Genomic DNA, 19,947 nt, shown 5'->3' with positions numbered 1-19,947 from the left:
CAGGCCAGAAGCGTTCTATACGATTTTGTTGAAACTAGTGATGTAGAAGATGTAGGATCAAATGACCACGATACAACTGACTGATTAAAGTAAGGATTTTGTTGTCCTATTTTGTGTGATTAGTAAAGAACAGTATTCGGTGTCATTTATGACTGGTAATTGAACACATCGCTCGATTTAGGTGATGTGTTCGTTTTATTGCCGGATGGAGGCATTGTGATGTGTTTTATGGTTGAAGTGGGTACTGGATGGAAGTTCCACTTGCGTGCCGGATGGAGGCATTAGTGTTTTGTGTTGAAGTTGGGTACCGGATGGAGGTCCCACTTATTTGCCGGATGGAGGCAATAAATAGTCAAGAGCTACTTGATGGAGGTGGCACTTGAATTGGTTTATCGTCACTCGATATAGGTGGCATGAGTTACTCTCACTAGATGGAAGTAATTGTAACGATAGTTTGTGGTTGATACAGAATACTGATGAAATACTGCTCAGATTGAGTTGTTTTGTAATAACTCGGGTTTCTGCTCAAAATGCTTATTGAGCATTAATGAAATTTTTCAGTTGTATAGTGTATCACTAATAATTGGGTAATTAAGTTATCTACTCACACAGGTTAACATGGTCTGTTAAAGATCTTGTTGAGAGCTAACGTTATGGTTTGTAATGAAAGGAATCCCAATCCTCAATCGTGAATGTATCAGGATTGGCCGAGACGAAACCTGTTTGATATTGCAAAAGGTTGTTTTTCTTGCAGGAGCGTCACACAGGGACGTGTGACATGTCAGAATGGCCGTGTCGTGGATAACGACTTTTAGTTGTCGTGGATAACGACTTTTAGTAAAAGACGGTGGTTTTGATTATTATTTTAAATGATGAGATGTTGTTTTGATAAATATCACAAAATGAAGGGTAGACTACGTAACGCCACAGTATAAAATGGCGGTACGTGAACAGAGTCGTGGCATTCGTGTCAGACAGTCATTCCGTCCGTCTCAGTCAGTCGGTCTGTCGGTATGTGCAACGAAACTGTCGGTTTATCCTGTCATTGTGAAAGTTGTGTGTGTTGAGTTTCAATAATTGTTATTCAAAAAGTTTTATTAACTAAACTGAGTTCAATCGAATACGAGTGATGACGGAACCTACCGCTCAGCCATCCCTGACGTGCTCCGACATATATATATATATATATATATTTTTTGCCTTTAAGGCAGACGAGCATACGGCCCACCTGATGGTGAGTGGTTACCGTCGCCCATGGACTTCAGCAATGCCAAGGGCAGAGCCAAGCCGCTGCCTACCGCTTAATACTCTCCACAAGCCTCGTTTGAAGAAGGACATGTCATAGCACTCTGGAAACACCGTGGAGGGGAGCTCATTCCATAGCCAACACAGCTATTTCCACTGATGCTCTTATATATAAAGATAACAAGTCTTATAAACTTAACAATAAGTCGTACAAGATAATCTTACAAACAACATGATCGTCGGCGGTACAGCCAAGTTATCACAGCCGCGCTGTTTGCCGCTTGGGACTCTTTAAACCTCATTTGAGGAAGACTACGCTGAAATGACCGTGTCAAACCTAAAAGCCCATTTCTATGGTTATGCTGTGCTAAAAAAATTGTATCTTTAAAGAAACTGTGGGTGTACAGAATCAGACTGTAGGATGTATGAACTAAAATAAGCGCTTATTACGTTAATTTTCAATTTTGATAACAAAAAACTTAAAACGTCACATTCCTAACAGTATGCACTAGGCCTAACAAACATGAAGAGACTCACTACATAAATACATCGGGCGTCAATAGTCCATAACACATCCCAATACACTTATACACACTACGCACGTGGCTATATATGGAAAGAGGAAACAGTGAGTTTTTTTTTTTTAAATAATACGTACCTAGTGTTTTTTTATTTAATAACATACAGTAATTCGTCGATCACTAATTAAATTTAGTTTATTTTATTTCATAAAATTTGCGGAAAAAATTATTTATTAATTGGATTGGATGTTTTTTATTTATTTTTTATTGCCCTTGTAGGCAGACTAGCATACGGTCCACCAGCTGATGAGTGGTTACCGTCGCCCATGGTCTTCAGCAATGCCAGGGGCAGAGCCAAGCCGCTGCCTACCGCTTAATACTCTCCACAAGCCTCGTTTGAAAAAGGACATGTCAATATGTTTCTAAAAATGACTTTAGTTCTATTAGTTTATTTGGGAAATTAGTTCACGTGTTAAGTCCGCTGTATTTATACGAAATCATTGAAATACGGAGTTTATATATAATTAATATTCCAAACGTTTGTTTTCTATTCGGTGACCGAAGAACCTCTTTAGAAGAAACATTTATCAATAAAGGTCACGAACTATTGAACACAAACTTAAAAATAATGATTAATTTAACGACATTAGCTTTTCCACTTTGCGTATTATTTTGGAATTTATCTTTGCGATCATAATCTATATATTAATACGTGAAGCAAAAACTTTGCATCCCTTTTTACGAAAATTGCGCGGACGGAGGAGTATGAAATTTTCCACACTTATAGAGAATATAGAGAAGAAGTGCACAATGCTAATATTTTTTTAAGATAATGCATTAAAGATACATTAAATCGATAAAGAAAACATTACACACACTGCATACCATGTATTTGACGCACACACGCATGCATACTATTTATTGTCAAACTTTGTGTTTTTTTGTTCTTGACGTCTGTGGTCAAATTGAGAATAGATTAAAATTAAATATTGTTTGTCTTTATTAATATTTTTTTATAGAGTAGCCTTGGCGAAATTTGTGATTATAGAAGTATAAAATACAATCATAATAGTGTACAAACTTACAATTCCAATTAATTATAGTCGAATTTCGACTACTGCGGGACCTCTAGCCATAACAAATTTCTGTCCAGAAAAACATTTCACTCGAAGGAAGAAAGATATTTATAACTAGCGACCCGCCCTCGCTTCGCTTCGGAAACTGTAATTTATTATTGATTTCTCCACTATTTAATAGATGTTATTATACATATAAACCTGCCTCTTCAATCACTCAATGCCCACTGAGTTTCTCGCCGGATCTTCTCAGTGGGTCGCGTTTCCGATCCGGTGGTAGATTCTGCGAAGCACTGCTCTTGCTAGGGTCAGTGTTAGCAACTCTCCGATTGAGCCCCGCGAGCTCACCTACAAACGTTAGGGCGAAGCTGAAATAGCCTCTCAAGGCTATCAGCATAGGTAGGAAAAAAAAAAACACCCTATCTATTAAAAAAAACCGCATCAAAATCCTTTGCGTAGTTTTAAAGATTTAAGCATACATAGGGACAGACAGATATAGGGACAGAGAAAGCGACTTTGTTTTACACTATGTAGTGATTAAACCAGTTAATAATCAACACTAGTTGTACGGTTTAATCTCACGTTTTTTATTGTCATTATATTATTTCGAATGTTTCGATTACTTTACGGCTTCCGCAGCCACGGACGACTGGACCAGTTAATGCAATCGCTTCGTAATTATGGCCTGAATTAATTCAAACACGGATCAACCGATAATTGATAGCAGTACATAACAATAGTTAAAACATAACATAGATAAACTTTGGACATAGTATAAAATGAAATCTGATTTTGAGTCAATGTAATTAGTGGTGCTGGAACTTGTGGCCCCTTCGTTAAGTAATTACCGGGGCCCAATTGAAACGCTGGCTCGTACATTAATTAACACAATATGTGGTCAAAGTTTCAATTTAATGTATCACAACTGCCTTAATCTTAAAATGCTTTAACTAATTAAACTAACTCATAACTATAGTTTATATATATATATTTTCCTACCTATGCTGATAGCCTTGAGAGGCTATTTCAGCTTCGCCCTAAAGTGTGTAGGTGAGCTCTCAGGGCTGCTAACCCGGAGTGATGCTAACACTGACCCTAGCAAGAGCAGTGCTTCGCAGAATCTACCACCGGATCGGAAACGCGACCCACTGAGAAGATCCGGCGAGAAACTCAGTGGGCAAATAGTTTAAATCAACTTACATCTCCACCGGGAAAGCATTGAATCGCAACACACGTGCCTTTGATGACAAGTATATGGATGGTCGTCATGTGAGCCGAAGATATAGGCAGCGCGTCTTACTAATTTTCTACCAAGTTAGCATTACCATCATCGGCCCACTGCTGTACACAGACCTATCCTAAGTTTCACCACAATTACCCGTCCTGCACCGCCCCATCCATCGGGTTCTCGCGACTTATACCGTCTATAGACTCATAAAAATCTGCACTCACATACATTAACGTTTTAACCTTCAAACAAATTCCAATAAAATCGTTCTTAGAAACTCATATCCAAAACCAAACTAGATAACAATTCGTCAATCAAAAAGTCTAATTAATTATCCCAGCACTTCTTTTATCCTAGATCGTTAGGTCGCCCGGAGTCTGGGTCCAGCAGTAATCACTCACGGGCGGACTCTTATTAATTAGTTTTATACTGCTATCAATATTCGACGATCTGAGCGATTTACTTTCGAAGTTACGTAGAACTTTTGGTGAACTTTTACAGCCGGAAATAGGGACGAACACCCTCGCTATATTGAACAGACCACAGATCCCAGTAGGTTTCCGATACGTGATATCGTGGCGGTGGTTTTTTATATACGTGCAAACAAACTCACCGACCATCTGATCTAAAGTGATTACCGATCCTTTTTTTCCTACCTATGCTGATAGCCTTGAGAGTCTATTTCAGCTTCGCCCTAGCAATTAGGCGAGCTCACGGGGCTCAAACCGGAGTGGTGCTAACACTGGCCCTAGCAAAAGCAGTGCTTCGCAAAATCAACCACCGGATCGGACACTCGACCCACTGAGAAGATCCGGCGAGAAACTCAGCGGGCTGTGTCTATGGGTTAATTCACTCGTCGAGCTCTTCGTCGCAAGCGACGGGTTCGACGAGGACGGTGACCGGTGCTTGTGGTACCTAAAAGCACCGTTAATGGATCAGGAGGATCCGTAATGACGTGTAAACCGATCTCTAAATTGGTTTTATTTGTCTAACGACTGTTGGGTGACTGAGGGTGCGGTACCCTACGTCGCGACATAAATAGTATTCGAGTATCCACCCGTTTAGATCCTCAGAACGCGCTATTATCAGTGACTATACTTGAGACCTTAGAACTTATATCTCAAGGTGGGTGACGCATTTACGTCATAGATGTCTATGGGCCCCAGTAACCACTTAACACCAGGTGGACTGTGAGTCGTCCACCCATCTAAGCAATATAAAAAAATAAAAAAAAGTGAAGTATGACAGCCTATTGACAATGGTAATTATACAGGCAAGTTACTTTTAAGCTATTGGGTGATCTCAATTAGAGCTCTTACAACAACCATAATTGAAGACGTTTGTAATTGAATTCCATAAATATTTCTGATAGAAAGCTTAATGGCTCGCCTTATCACTAACAGTTTCTCTTATCGAAGTTAACTTGCATATCAGTCTTCTAAAGTGTGTAGCTGTTAAATATAACTTTAACTCGACACGCCAAAGATAAGACTGATGAGACTGATGAAATATTTATTATTAACTTCAAGCGATAGTCAGTGGTTCGTCGCCACTGTTAGATACGAGGGATACGCGAGTGAAACACTTGGCTGCTATTAACACACTGTCCTATATTTGTTGTAATACCGCATATGCGTAGGCACACGCACACATACTTAACAGTTACATACCATTCACCTTGACGTGGATCGTCTGCTAGTCCGTTTACAAAAGCAATAAGACACTCACAGCTTACCTGATCTTAGGCAGTTTCTAAAATTCATAGATAGCTTTTTCAAACGAGCCCACAGCACAAGCACACTTATGAGTGAGTAGTTACCCACTTACCATTAAAAGGACCGTTAGCTCGTCTGCCTAGTTGCCTACAAATGAAATATTTAAAAAACATACAGACTAATAAAATCGATCTCTCTGTTGAATTACCATGTCTGCTCTGAACCGGTTTATATTAAAAAGGGGTTTTTACGACGGCCATCGCTCGTAGCTCACCGGATCTTCTCAGTGGGTCGCGTTTCCGATCCGGTGGTAGATTCTTCGAAGCACTGCTCTTGCTAGGGCCAGTGTTAGCAACACTCTGGTTTGAGCCCCGTGAGCTCACCTACATGTTAGGGCGAAGCTGAAATAGCCTCTCAAGGCTATCAGCATAGATGGGGAAAAAAGTAGTAATAGTCAAAGCAAGGCAGTGTGTGGTGTAGAACTATTAGAATATCACCACCCCTCTGACCCTGGGTGTCGTACAAGGCGACCAATGTATTTACCAGAGAATGAGCGGCAGCATTCTCTAAAAACTATAATATCAGCGTATTGAGATTCGCGGGGTTCCGCTGAATGCAGGTAGCGCAGGACCGATCCTTGTGGCGAGGCTTGGGGAGACATATGTCCAGCAATGGACGTCTATGGGCTGATAGAATAGGATAGTGGTAACTGACTCGTAGTCGGACAGGCTCTGCTATCCAGCCAACAGTCGGGAAGTAATCTCGTATTTCAATTTTAAATCAATCGTTACACAATTCAAACTTCGACCTGCTTCAAGTTGGGTTAAGATCTACGCTCCAAAACCACATAATAATAACCGGTGACTCATAGACTCAGTTAGTAAATAAATAACACTTTGATTTCCTTTCAGAATTTCAAGCATTATATTTGTCGTACACCTAAATAATTGCCATAAGGAAATATTTAAAGTCCCTGTCCCACTTGAAACGCATAAGTGAATAACTAATTACCGCGTTATGTTGTTTACAACAAAAATGAGGTAAGTACTCACTATCGTTAAGTATAAGGAAATAATTCAATTTCATGCTTCTTTGTGGTGCTGACATACATACACACTGACGTACACTGATTCGATGTATTTAGACGTATTCATTAATCATTTTTGTCGTTATCGTAACCATATAGGCCATCGGGCTCATTCCATTTAAGTGGTTAACCAAAAAGCGCAACAAACCAAAGCCTACTCCGAAAGACTTTACAAACTTCATTTAAAGAAGTGTAAGACAAGGGTCACGGAACACCGTAGCAGAAATTATGATCTCTCGGGATGTACGGTCTCTAATCGCAACGGTTCAGGTAGTGGAATCAATTCTTCTTCGATGGTGGACAGCACAAAGCACAAGAGAGGATATGCATGTGATTAGGAGATGTATGGAAATGGTAGTCCAAGGTAGAGGGGGAAGAGGTCGACCGAAGAAAACATTCGCTGTGCCGACCCCACCCAGTGGGATAAGATAGAGACAAAGAAGAAGTTGGAAGAAGAAGATTCAAAAAATAAATGACAGAATAATCTTAAACATTCATAAGAACACTCTCACTTTGACAGACAAAGAGATTAACCTTTCAATAGACCCGTTCGAAAAATCGATAATTTGAAATTATTGTACCAATATACTTAGATGTGCATTGAAATATTGGTAATCAACACAGTTAATATTGACGTGAGGAAGTGTGAACTCCATTTTTTTTTAAATCTTCTTTATTTTATTGCAAAATGTATGACTTTGAAAGACAGTACCTACATAACTATTACTATAAGTAGGAATGCGGGCTTTATCGCGAAAAACTATAGGATAATGCGTTATTACTGTTAAACTGTTTGTAACAACCTATCTACTGATTTATCGGCAGTGTCTATTTTGCGAAGTTAGATTTGTCTACAGTTTGTCCATTACTGCTGCCAATCAAAGGCATCACGAGTATCCACAGAAATTGTTTGTATCAGTTAATGTCCTTCAATTTTATCACCAAAATGTACCTGATATTGAAAACCTAGTATCTATTAAAACGCCAATGCTTACTAAATCTCCAAGAATCACCATTCACTACATTGTAGGCTTTGAATTCGTTAGCTAATATAACACAAGGATCCGCATTGCAATACTGAATTTACCTTAGTCTTTTTTGTTTCAGACTGTTAGCTATTTCCTTCTTTTTCATAGCTATCGCATATGTGCAGTCGCAGCCAACTGATGGTAAGTTTGTTTTATTGTTGTACATGGTTAAAAGAGTTCCGAGTCCGTCTGACCCTCTAAGTCTAAGGCATTTTTTAACAGGCCCTAAGCAGTAGGCGCGACGTGGATGACATCACAAACCTTTACACTTCAAGGTTGTTCTGTCCTTGAAACTTATAAATCATACTTCATCTTAAATAATGAGTGGCGGTACGTTAAATGCTTTAGGCGTTCACTCGTTGATACAAAAAAGAGACATCTGGTACACTCAGTCCTTCTGACCGAGGTCGAGATTAAGCCAAGACCCACAGACAGACCTAGATATATTGTTCTGAGAAGAAACAGCAAAACTTATTTTGTCTGTTCTTCAGAGTTCTTTAGAGAATTTCGCGTCATAAAATTTTCGCAAAATCGCAGTGAAAATATTAACAATCTTCCAATTCCTTAAATCTACCAGCCTGTTAATACCATATTTCAGGTTACGTGCTAGAAAAGGATGTTGGTATAGCCTACAAACTGGTGTATCAAGCACAAAACTGGACTAAAGCTAAGGAATATTGTGAACAAGAAGGCGCTAAATTAGCTGTACCTAAATCTGAGGTAACTTATAAATGGACTCTTTACGCTACATACGCTTACTTGGCAGCGCTCTACCATTAAAATTATCAGGAACATTCACCTTCCGAGATGTCTCAAGCTCTATGTATGTCTTCAAAGACCATAAAAATCAACAGTTTGAGCCCCACACGTCACCACGATTTTTGAGCGTATGTACCTACTATACGATTATGTAGGCTTAATTCTTTAATACACTCTGCGGCCCAAGCTACTGGATGGATTTCAACACAAAAGTGGTATTTAAATTCGTCTCAGTTCAGAAGTGAGAGGGAAAAATTATTTGATGATGGTAGCCACGATAAAATAATCAAATCACTAAAACAGTGAAATAAAATTTATTACTTAAAAAAAACTAATATATAAAATAAAATGATAAGAACGTCTGCCATCAACACAAAAGTGGTATTTAAATTCGTCTCAGTTCGGAAGTAAGAGGGGAAAATTATTTGAAGATGGTATCCACGGTAAAAGAATGAAATCACTAAAAATAGTGAAATAAATTTTTTACTTAATGAATATATAATAAAATTTGAAAGATATTATACCTCTGCCATTACCTAAATTTAACATGAACAATTTAACACCTTTAGGTATTGTAGGATGGAGAAGCACAGAAAGAAAATAGTTATGTGTAATTTAAACTTAAATACAAGCTACTAAGGTTGTTTTGAAAACGACGGCTCCCGAAACCTTGAGATACATTAAATCTTAATAATGTTTTACAGGAAGAATTCGCTTTAATACAAAAAATAGTTCGACACATGCACTTTCCCAGTGTGGTTAACGCCGAAATCAAACTTATCGCTTGGCTGGGCATCAACAACCTGGAAAATTACAAAGTCTGGAAGAATATCGATGGTATGTTACACAAGTGAAGTGCTTACTAACAACATAAGGCTCCGTTCATAATGCAACTTGAAAACAACGAAAATATTGCAATCGGTATGAGTGTTCAAAAGTTTTGGTCGGAAATGAAGTTTGTTAAAGGCTATCCTGATGTTTTCGCGTAAGGCAAGTTTGGTTGACTTTGTGTATCGGCTTGGGAACATCAGTATGAACAGCTAGCTCTTTGTCTAGGCTTAAATTAAAATGCTTTAACCTTTATTTCTCAATAAAATTGGTTTTCAACTCTTGAATTACACCAATGTGTACACTGCGTCATCGTTCGAACAACTTATTTTTTTATTGCTTAGATGTGTGGACGAGCTCACGGCCCACCTGGCGTTAAGTGGTTATTGGAGCCCATAGACATCTACGACGTAAATGCGCCACCCACCTTGAGATATAAGTTCTAAGGTCTCAAGTATAGTTACAACGGCTGCCCCGCCCTACAAACCGAAACGCATTATTGCTTCACAGCAGAAATAGGCATGCCGGGGTACCTACCCGTGCGGACTCACAAGAGGTCCTACCACCAGTAACAGTAAACATAATTATTAGGACTGTAATCAGACCGTTTACTCTGTATAATTGTGATCAGCAATGAAGACATGACATTATTTAAAAGCACCACGTTTTGAATAACACATAATTATACCTCATGATAATTGTTATTTAACTCTAAATAAATATCTACAAATGCAAACAAACAACTTTATTAGCAGCAAGCATGTTTTGTGTGACGAATATCACTCTTAGAGCTATTTCAACTAAACACGTTCATTATATTATTATAAAGGTCAAAACATTGAAGACACCGGATTCCACACTTGGACGGGTCAAGATAACGGTCGCGGCTACAGGTAAGGGAAAACGATGAATGAACTCGCCGGATCTTCTCAGTGGGTCGCGATTCCGATCCCGTGGTAGTTTCAGCGAAGCACGGCTCTTGCTAGGGCTAGTGTTTTTTTTTTTTTTTTTTTTTTTTTTTTTTTTTTTTTTTTTTTTTTTTTTTTTTTTTTTTTTTTTTTTTTTTTTTTTTTTTTTTTTTTTTTTTTTTTTTTTTTTTTTTTTTTTTTTTTCCACAGGAGAAAATCGCCGGATCCCCACCCGCGCGGCAGGTGGGGTATGTGGGAGTTGAACCTCACTAAAAACTCCTGCCGCTCACAACCGGCGCCCTACCTCGGACCGGGCCGGAGCCCAGTCGGGGCTATTGAAACGGCGGGACAGGGTTGACGCAGAGCACATTACATCCATCCCACCGTCCCACGGACGCCGGACCGGTGGCCGCCAGCGAAACGACCACCGGTTCCCTCGTTCAGCGGGCCGAGAGCCCGCTTTGATGGCGCCGCGTTACACCTTCCCCCAGAGCGGTCGGGGGAACGCGGTCTACCATCACCCGGCTTCCTATTGCGGGTGAGCGTGCAGAGCACGCCACCCCTCGTCTGGGTCCCTCCCCGCACAAAACGGGTGGGACCCCTAGCTCTTAGGGGGCCAGGTCACGGATACGACCCCGGTCCCGACCCCCTGCTCGGCGGCGGCGGGTTTCTGCGTAGTGAGGAGAGCTTTCCCTCACTCGCCCCGCCGCCTCCTTCTGCGAGATGGTGCACTCGCAGAAGTCGAGCATAGCCTTCCATGACTCATCGCTGCCAAGCATCGACGCCACGACGCCAGGCAGCGACAAGTCAGGTCCTATCTTTGCGACCAGGACACGGCGCTGCACCTCCCAAGCGGGGCAGACAGCGAGCGTATGCTCCGCCGTGTCCAGGTCGTGTCCACAATGGTGACACCTCGTCGTCGGCTCAGCCCCTATCCGGCGCAGGTACTTCCCGAAGCATCCGTGCCCGGTCAGCACCTGCACCAGACGAAAGGTGAGACGTCCCTCGCCACGATTCACCCAGTCATCAAAGACCGGGTAAACCGCCTCGACGGTCCGTAGCCCCCACGTGGGGTTGGCCAATCGCCTCGACCACGACTCGAGCACGGACCGCCGAGAATGGGCCTTCCGCGCCCGCAGCTCACTCTCGGGGACACGCGCCACGCCCCGAGCACGAAGCTCGCTGCGCCACCGATAGTCGGCAGCGAGCGACTCCGCCTCCAGCTCCCATGGCGGCGTCCCCGCCAAAACACACGCCGCCTCGAAGGAGACGGTGCGATATCCGCGGATGACCCTGATGGCAACGGTGCGCTGCGGCCGGCGCAGGAACCGAGCCATAGTGGCCCGGTTGCGCGGCTCAGCCCACACAGGTGCACCGTACAGGGCCATCGATCGCACCACCCCCGCGTAGAGACGGCGCACAACCTGATCCTTTCCCCCAATATTCGGGAGCAGCCGGCTCAAAGAACCGGCCGTCCCCATCAATCGGGGGACCAGCTCCGCAAAGTGAGCACGAAAGGCCCACCGGCTGTCCAACACGAGGCCGAGGTACTTCAACTGCACCCCGACCCCTATCCGGACGCCTCCAACCACGATGTGGGTGTCAACGGCTGGCGCCCTCCGCGGCCCGTGAAACCACAGAGCCTCGGATTTATTGAGCGCCACGTCGAGACCCAGCCTCCTTATCCTTCCGACGACGAGGGCCACTCCCGCTGTGGCGAGACGGGCAGACTCCCTAAAATCATCCCCCCGGGCCACGACCAACGTGTCGTCCGCGTAACAAATAACGCGGAGGCCCGGGAGGAGGGCGCCCCTCAGCACCCAGTCGTACCCGATATTCCACAAGAGGGGGCCGAGAACCGACCCCTGCGGAACACCACGCACGACCGGAAAGCGATGAAGGGTCCCACCGTACCCGGTACATACGACCGACCTGGCCCCCAAATAGGACCCAACCAGCCGGCGGAGGTAGAGGGGCACTCCATGCCTCTCCAGTGCCCCCCCTATCACGGTCCAGGGCAGAGTGTTAAATGCGTTGGCGATGTCAAGAGACACCGCCAGCGCCACCCCACCCCGAGAGACGGCCTTGTCCGAGAGGGACCGCACGCGAAGAATTGCATCCACGGTCGAACGGCCCTCCCGGAAGCCGTACTGCTCCGCCGACAGGTCAGGCCCCACCCCGACCAGGTGCCGAACGATGCGGGCAGCCAGAATACGTTCCAGCAATTTTCCCGCCTCGTCCAGCAGCACGATAGGACGATATCCGGCGGCTGTATCCACCGGGCGCCCCTCCTTCCTCAACAACACAAGTCTACCCGTCCGCCAGAGCGACGGAAACCGTCCCGACTCCAAGCAGCCATTATATAGCTCAAGGAGCCGGTCCCCCAGGGCACCGAGGGCCAAGGCCAATACCCGGCCGTGGACTCCGTCCGGGCCGGGGGCCGTGTCTCTCGCAGTCATCTTGACAACGGCCACCCGGAGCTCTGCCTCCGTAATACGGGGCACCTCAGCAGGAGCTTGGCCGTCGACGATTTCAGACGGCCCGCCCATAGCGGGAGGGACAAAACCCTCCCGCTCCTGCGGGATCAACGCCGAAACGATGTCCCGCAGCTGCTGGGGCTGGAGACGCTCAGTCATAGAGGGGGCCCACGGGCGCAACTTGCCGCGTACCAATTTGTATGGGCTCCCCCACGGATCCGCTTCGAGCGCCTCCAAGAGTCTCTCCATGTTCTGCTCCTTGGCCCGCCTGATGGCCAGCCGCAGGGCGTCCTTCGCAGCGCGATATTCGCGGTGCAGCCGAGCTTCCTCCTCCGCGAACGCGACGGGCTCGTCGCGCCGCAGGCGGCGGCGACGGCGGTGTCTAGTGCACCGGCGGCTCGCCCGAATGGAGACCGCACGCAGTCTTGCAATTTCGGGCGACCACCAGGGCGACTGTCGCCGTCCAGAGTGCCGAGAGCCGACCCGGGGCATCGAGGCATCACATATGCGGTGCATCGCGCCCCGGAACCATTCGACCTCGGTTTCCACATCGACAGGTTGTGGGCGCTTGGGCGCCCACGCCGCCACCATAGAGGCCTCCACCAGGAGCTCCCTGTTCAGGAGCTTCAGTGCCCACCTAGGGAATGACCGGGATGCACTCTGCGGGGGGTCAACCCCGCGGGCACCTGCAGCCGGCGTCGGCGCAGGGGCAGAAAGATCGTACCGGATATACCGGTGATCGGACAACGATTCCGCCCCCACCACCACTCTCCAGCCGAGGATGCGCCGTGCGACGGGCGAGCTCGCGAACGTCAAGTCCACGATAGACTCGCCCGTCCACCGCACGCAAGTCGCGATCGAGCCCCTATTAACGATACAGAGACCGACCGCGACCGCCCACTCCTCCAGCAGCCTACCACGAGCGTCCGTGAATGGGGAACCCCAAGCGACAGACTTCGCATTGAAGTCCCCCGCCAGTATCACTGAACGGGGAGCGAGGTGACGAGCGATCACCTCTAGCCCGTCCAGGAACCGCTCAAACTCGACGGTAGGCCGATTCGGAGAAAAGTACACCCCGATCACGACGATATTTTCTAACTGTACCGCGACGATCCCGGGGCCCCTGGTCACCATCGCCAGGGGGGGGACCATCGCAGTTCTTCTGATATGTATGGCCGCCAAGCCATCAACGTCCCCAAACCAACAGTCATCCGCTGGGGGAACGAAGTATGGCTCGGCGACCACAGCCACGTCAATTGACCACTCCGCCATGGTCTGGAGCAACATGTCCTGAGCCCCAGCGGAGTGGTTCAAGTTTCCCTGCAGGAAGCGATAGGTGTGATCCATTAAGGCTGAACCACATCCATCGCTCCCTCCCCTACTCCATTGCCCCCGCTATCGGGCGCGAACGCCTCAGCGGGGGACAAAGTGCCGGCTGGTGCTCCCCCGGCCAACCGCTTCTTTTGACGCCGCTTAGCTTGGCGGCGCCGATTTCGTTCAGCATTCTTGCTGGCCGGAGGGCAGGCCTTGCCCCCGGCCTGGTGGTCAGCCTTGCGCCCGGCCGCCGCACATAATAAGCAATGCGGCGCAGCCGAGCACACGGCCGCCTTGTGTCCCGGCTGACCACAGCGAAAGCACAATCCGCTGCGGTCAACCGCACTCGCGCATTTTGCGAGGCAGTGCCCAGTGCTGAAGCATCTGAGGCACCGCCAGGCGCGTGGTTCGAGAAGGCGCACGCGGGCCGCTATCCAGCCCACGCGCAACCTGCCCGGTTCCCCCGACGGTCTACCGGGCGGAGGAGCAGCCAAGGAGGTGGCCGCCTCTACCGGGCAACGCACCCAAACAGAGCCAGCCCCGGTATAACCGAGGCGCAGCTCGCCTACAGTTATATTCTCCAGGGCGCAGTTGCCCCGGGCGGCAATAGCCGCCGCCACCTCATCCTTAGTGGTGCAGTCGTCCAGGCCGGTCACTCTCAATTCAGCCATTTTGACCGGCCTGTGCACTCGAACCTCTTCCTCAGGCAGAACCGTACGGAGCTTCGCCGCCAGACGCTCCGCGATGCCGGAACTATCGGCACCGGGACACTCTAGCAGCTTGGCCCCATTGGCCGTCAGCCTACAGCGGAGGCCCTCCCCCGCCCCGATCTCGTCCAGATCAATAGCCGCGCGCGCCCGGGAGACTACATCTCCGTATGACACGCCCTTGGCCTCGGCGGCCGGCAGCAGCGTTAAGACCACTGCCGCCGACCGCGGCGCGCGCGACGACTTCTTCTTCATCTTCTTTTTCTTGGCGGCCACAGGCGCTCGACCCTGTTGGGGAGCAGCCTGAGACGCCGCAGTGGCCGGTGCTCCACCCACTTGGGGAGCTGTCGGTACGGCCCTCTTGGCACCCCGCCGGGCCACCACATTCCACCCCTCGTCCATGTTAGACGGGGGCGGGGGCAGCGGACGGGGTTGAGGCGCTTGCGATGTGCACTTCGCGTTAGCGCCGCCCCCCCGCTTGGCTCTGTCTCGCCCCGGGCCCGCCCTAGTGGCTGGAGCCTGTACGGGGGTGGAGCGGGTCACTGCAGCACCCGACACCGCGGCATGTGTAGACGCAGGCCGTTCAGCGTCACTAGCGACAATACGTTTCGCTTCGAGTGCCGCCAGCCCGCCACCCAGCCTTTCCATTACAGCCTGGACGGTGCGATCGATAATCTCGTCCAGGCTGTAGCAATTCGGTTCCGGCAGGCCCACGATCCGTGGCCCCGCGGATCCCTGCTGCCGCTCGACGGCCGTCGCCTCCCTAGACCGCGGCGACGGGAGACGCGAACGCCGCTGTACCGCGCGCGATGGTGGCAGCACGGGCCACGGGTCGCCAGCCGCCGCTGAGGGACAGGGACCCCGAGGGACCCCGGAGACCAGCGGCGACACAGATGCCGGAGGAGTCCGCGACCCAGCGGCACGCGGCAACGCGGGTGACGACCTCGTCGCGGCTACCCGCTTGGTAGCAGCAACCTTGTCATCGGGCCGCCGCTGCGCCTGTAGCTGTGCTCGGAGCCTCAAATTCTCCGCCATCAGCTGCACCACCTGGTCATTGGCGGAAGCAACCGAAGGCAGAACCTTCGAGACTCGCGAGACGACTTCCCGCAGCCTGCGGCCAGCAGCTTTGGTTTTGGCACTGGTCGCCGCATACGACTTGACGGTCTTCATGGCCCTGCCTATGACCAAGGCAGGGTCCCGAAGACCGCCCTCCTCCTCTTCTGTCGTCCGCCCGTCCAGCGAGGCGACAGACATCGACGCCGATGACGGCGCCGGTGACGGTGCGCCCTTCCCCCGAGCGGGTCTCCCTTTAGGGGGCGGCATCTCCTCCGCGGCAGAGGCCGAATCGGAGACTACCACCACTTTCTCCGGTGGGGCATCCGTGTCAGAGGACGACGTTAGCCCCCCCTTCCCTTCGCGGGAAGAAACTCCCCTCGATTTCCTCTTCCGCCTGACTTTCCCTTTCGGGCCAGCCGCCTCGCAGTCGCTGACGAGCGCAGAGCGCGTCGAGCCAGCGCTGGCACACCTCAGTTCGACGGGTTTTCCGCTGCCCGTCGCACAGCCCCCTTCATCGTGGCATGCTTTGCCCCCCCCAGAATACGTGGGGCAGCATGCTCCCACCGAGGTGGAAGCACGGAGGGATTCTCCACCTAGAGTGGTACCCTCCTGGGGTAATTTTTTCGTTAAGTCTGCCATCATTTATTTATTCCTTTATTATTTAACCAGGGGTCGGTCCCCTGGGACGGCCCTCACGACTGGACACCCTCCAGCCACTCATCCCATCACCGGGCACGTCACAGGCTTAGGATTAGGGCATTTTTTATAGAGGTTTGCATCCTCGCGGCCCCTACTAGGCAGCGGCCCCCGCCCCCCACCAAGTGGGGATTACGGTATGGGACAACCCTTGGGACTAGACTCCCTCCAGCCATTCATCCCATCGTCAGGTGTCAAAAACTTGGGATTGGGGCATTTTTTATAGAGGTTCGCATCCTCACGGCCCCTGCTAGGCAGCAGCCCCCGTCCCCTACTCGGTAGGGATTGCGGTGTGCTTCTTCGAAGCCACGCCGGTAAACCGGTACCCCCCTTTGGGGGGCCTTCCCCTGTAGCCGCCAAGAGGCAGCCGGGGACATGGCAACCAGCGACCGGAAGGGAGTGCCCTCCGGTTCACTTCTCATCCACGTGGGGTCTACCATTACTGACAGACCCACACGTCCGACCACGGTGTGGCCACGCCGGCGTACCGGTACCCTCCTCTGGAGGGCCTTCCCCTTTAGCAGCCAAAGAGCTGCCGGGGACATGGCCTAGCATCCAAGAGGGCTCCAGAAGGGAGCCCTCTCCCGCTTCACACACACTTTGTCCAGCAAAGGTGGGAAACGGGAACACGGTGTGCAGTCTTCTTTGTTCACGGCACCCCTGTGCAGACAACGCTGCTCCACGGTATCGGGGTGCACGCTTAAGCCCCACCGCCGCGACAAGGCGAGACCACGTTCGGTGGGGAGGGGCTAGTGTTAGCAAGTTCTTTCAGGTTGAGCTCGTGAACTCACCTACCCGTCCGGGCGTAGTTGGAATTATCTCTTAAGCTACCAGCAAATAGGTGGGGAGAGGGGGGAGAGGGGAGGGGATGAATAAACAGCTCGCCGAGTATGCTTCTTAACAAAACCACATTATTTGTGAATTTCCGGCTTTGTAATGAACTCCCCTCCACGGTGTTTTCCGAGACGAGGCTTGCGGAGAGTACTTAATGGTAGGCAGCCGCTTGGCTCTGCCCCTGGCATTGCTGACGTCCATGAGCAACGGTGACCACTTGCCATCAGGTGGGCCGTATGCTCGTCTGCCTACAAAGGCAATTTTTTTTTTAGAAGTGAACAATGCACAAATCGCCGTGTTTTATTCAAAAAAGATCGCACATCGATCCTGGTGCACACAATATTTTTTTCAGTTTATTTGAAAGGCAAACAAATAAGCTATGAATAGTACAGCGAAAATTTTATCACCTTGAGATATCAGGTCGAAGTTCTAGTTATTTTTGTGTATCCGCTGTGCCACCGTTTAATCGGGAATGTATCATCATCATCATCATATAATAGAAATTGTCAGCACCGCTCCTGCTTATCCATAGCGACTCACAGTATGTCCTATCAGTAACAATCAAATCCCACTTAAACATAGACGTATTCTTCTTAAGGAAATATGTACAATAGACTTTTTTTATTGCATAGATGGGTGCATAGATAGGTGTGGAAGAGCTCACAGCCCACCTGGTGTTTTTAGTGGTTAGCGGAGCCTACACACCTATAGCATAAATGCCGCGACCCACCTTGAGATATGAGTTCTAAGGTCTCAGTATAGTTACAACGGTTGCTCTACCCTTCAAACTGAAACACATTACGGCAGAAATAGGCAGGGTGGTGGTACCTACCCGTGCGGACTCACAAGAGGTCCTACCACCAGTAAAGAGGTTCTACCATCAGTAATGGTGTAAACGTACCAATGATTTATTTTGTAGTGATGACCCAGCAGAGCCTCACTGCGCCGGCATCGATGCCATCAACCCTGGACTAAGAGACTGGTGGTGCCACCGACGACAACCTTACGTATGCCAAAAGACCGTCAATCCAGTTTAGTTTATGTATTTAGCGAAATAAATTATTTACAAAATAAATATTACTTGTCTTTTTAATTTTTCCGTCGCTGATTATTGACCTTTCGCGAGTTTTTTTTTTGGAACCAGTTCAAAACTTTTTCTTTTCCATTAATTCGGAACGACATGGGATTAGGTTCACAAATTAAAGAAAAATAATATTAAAATAAGCTCTAAAATCAATAGGACATGCTATCCGTGTAGGGAAAGGGGAGATGTGTATGTTGTTTGAGTACAAAAAAACAATAAAATTGATACTACTATAGTATCTCCGCCATCATTAATTTTTTAAGTACCCTGTAAATACTTTGTTTTTATAAGTCGCACAGTACACATTACAAGCTGTTCAGGAATTAAACAAAATGATAAAATTACATTTTTATACATTTATTACTGCTTTTTATTATTTTATTTTATTCGATTAACATTAAGTTCTGCCGCTTATTACTTATGTTGGTGTTGCGTGCGCGTCTGTCCGTCTTCAAGTTTTGTTCGGTCCCCACTCCGCTTCCGCGTGACCCGCTCGTTTGGGTATCGTCGCCGACACAAGCTACAAAAAAAAAGATACACAATAAAGACCTACAAGTAAAAAATCTGGCTTCTAACTTAAGACATTCAGCCACGACTAATCAAAATAAATGTGCTAAGTACACAATGTTCCTTACAACTATCGGATAAAATAATATGACAACGAAAACTAATCTAACTCAAAATGTTATGACAGTAATTCTACTTAATTAAGTTTCAGTAGCAGAGAATACTCCACCTGGCAATAAGCTCGGTGCAGCCATTTTGGAAATTAGGAGGGACAAACACACAAAGTTAATTTAATCAAGTGTAAAAATAACCACATTAATATTGGGAGTGTAACAGCCATTATAATTAAAACAGCTTTTCGGCTTAATCTCGCCAATACTTCGCAACTTTCGTTGTCACCGACGGCTGAGACATAGATAAAACACTTAATACTGTTACGCGCTGAGGTTCGGGATAAATAACAATCCTACCGAATCACAAGTTGACAACTGTATTCAACACTTAAAACACTTAAACACTTCACAAACACTTTAAAACACTCAACAAAAACTTTAAAACTTTCAATTCGCTTGTTCCGCTTCACTTCAGGTGATCCGTTCGCTGTTTCGCTTCGAGTAGTTCCGATCACTAACTGCCTGCGTGTTTTTTTTTTATTCCTACCTATGCTGATAGCCTTGAGAGGCTATTTCAGCTTCGCCCTTACGTGTGTAGGTGAGCTCACGGGGCTCAAACCGGAGTGTTGCTAACACTGACCCTAACAAGAGCAGTGTTTCGCAGAATCTACCACCGGATCGGAATCGCGACCCACTGAGAAGATCCGGCGAGAAACTCAGTGGGCTGTGTCTATGGGTTAATTTACTCATCGAGCCCTTCGTCG

General features: G+C 47.7%; 1 protein-coding gene across 1 annotated transcript; it reads left to right on the top strand.

The window, feature by feature from the left end:
- Positions 1-1,823: 1,823 nt before the first annotated feature.
- On the top strand, positions 1,824-18,556 carry LOC692824 (lectin 5). Its single transcript, NM_001046670.1, is given in 7 exon segments — positions 1,824-1,873; positions 6,697-6,825; positions 7,980-8,041; positions 8,499-8,620; positions 9,364-9,496; positions 10,317-10,380; positions 18,399-18,556. Coding segments are annotated over 6 exon segments (522 nt in total). The 5' UTR covers positions 1,824-1,873; positions 6,697-6,802; the 3' UTR covers positions 18,517-18,556.
- The last annotated feature ends 1,391 nt before the right edge of the window (positions 18,557-19,947 follow it).

This window comes from Bombyx mori, chromosome 18 (genome assembly GCF_030269925.1).
Source record: "Bombyx mori chromosome 18, ASM3026992v2".
Taxonomy (NCBI): Eukaryota; Metazoa; Arthropoda; class Insecta; order Lepidoptera; family Bombycidae; genus Bombyx; species Bombyx mori.
The sequence above is the reverse complement of the archived record's forward strand: the minus strand, read 5'-3'. Positions and strand labels throughout refer to the sequence as shown.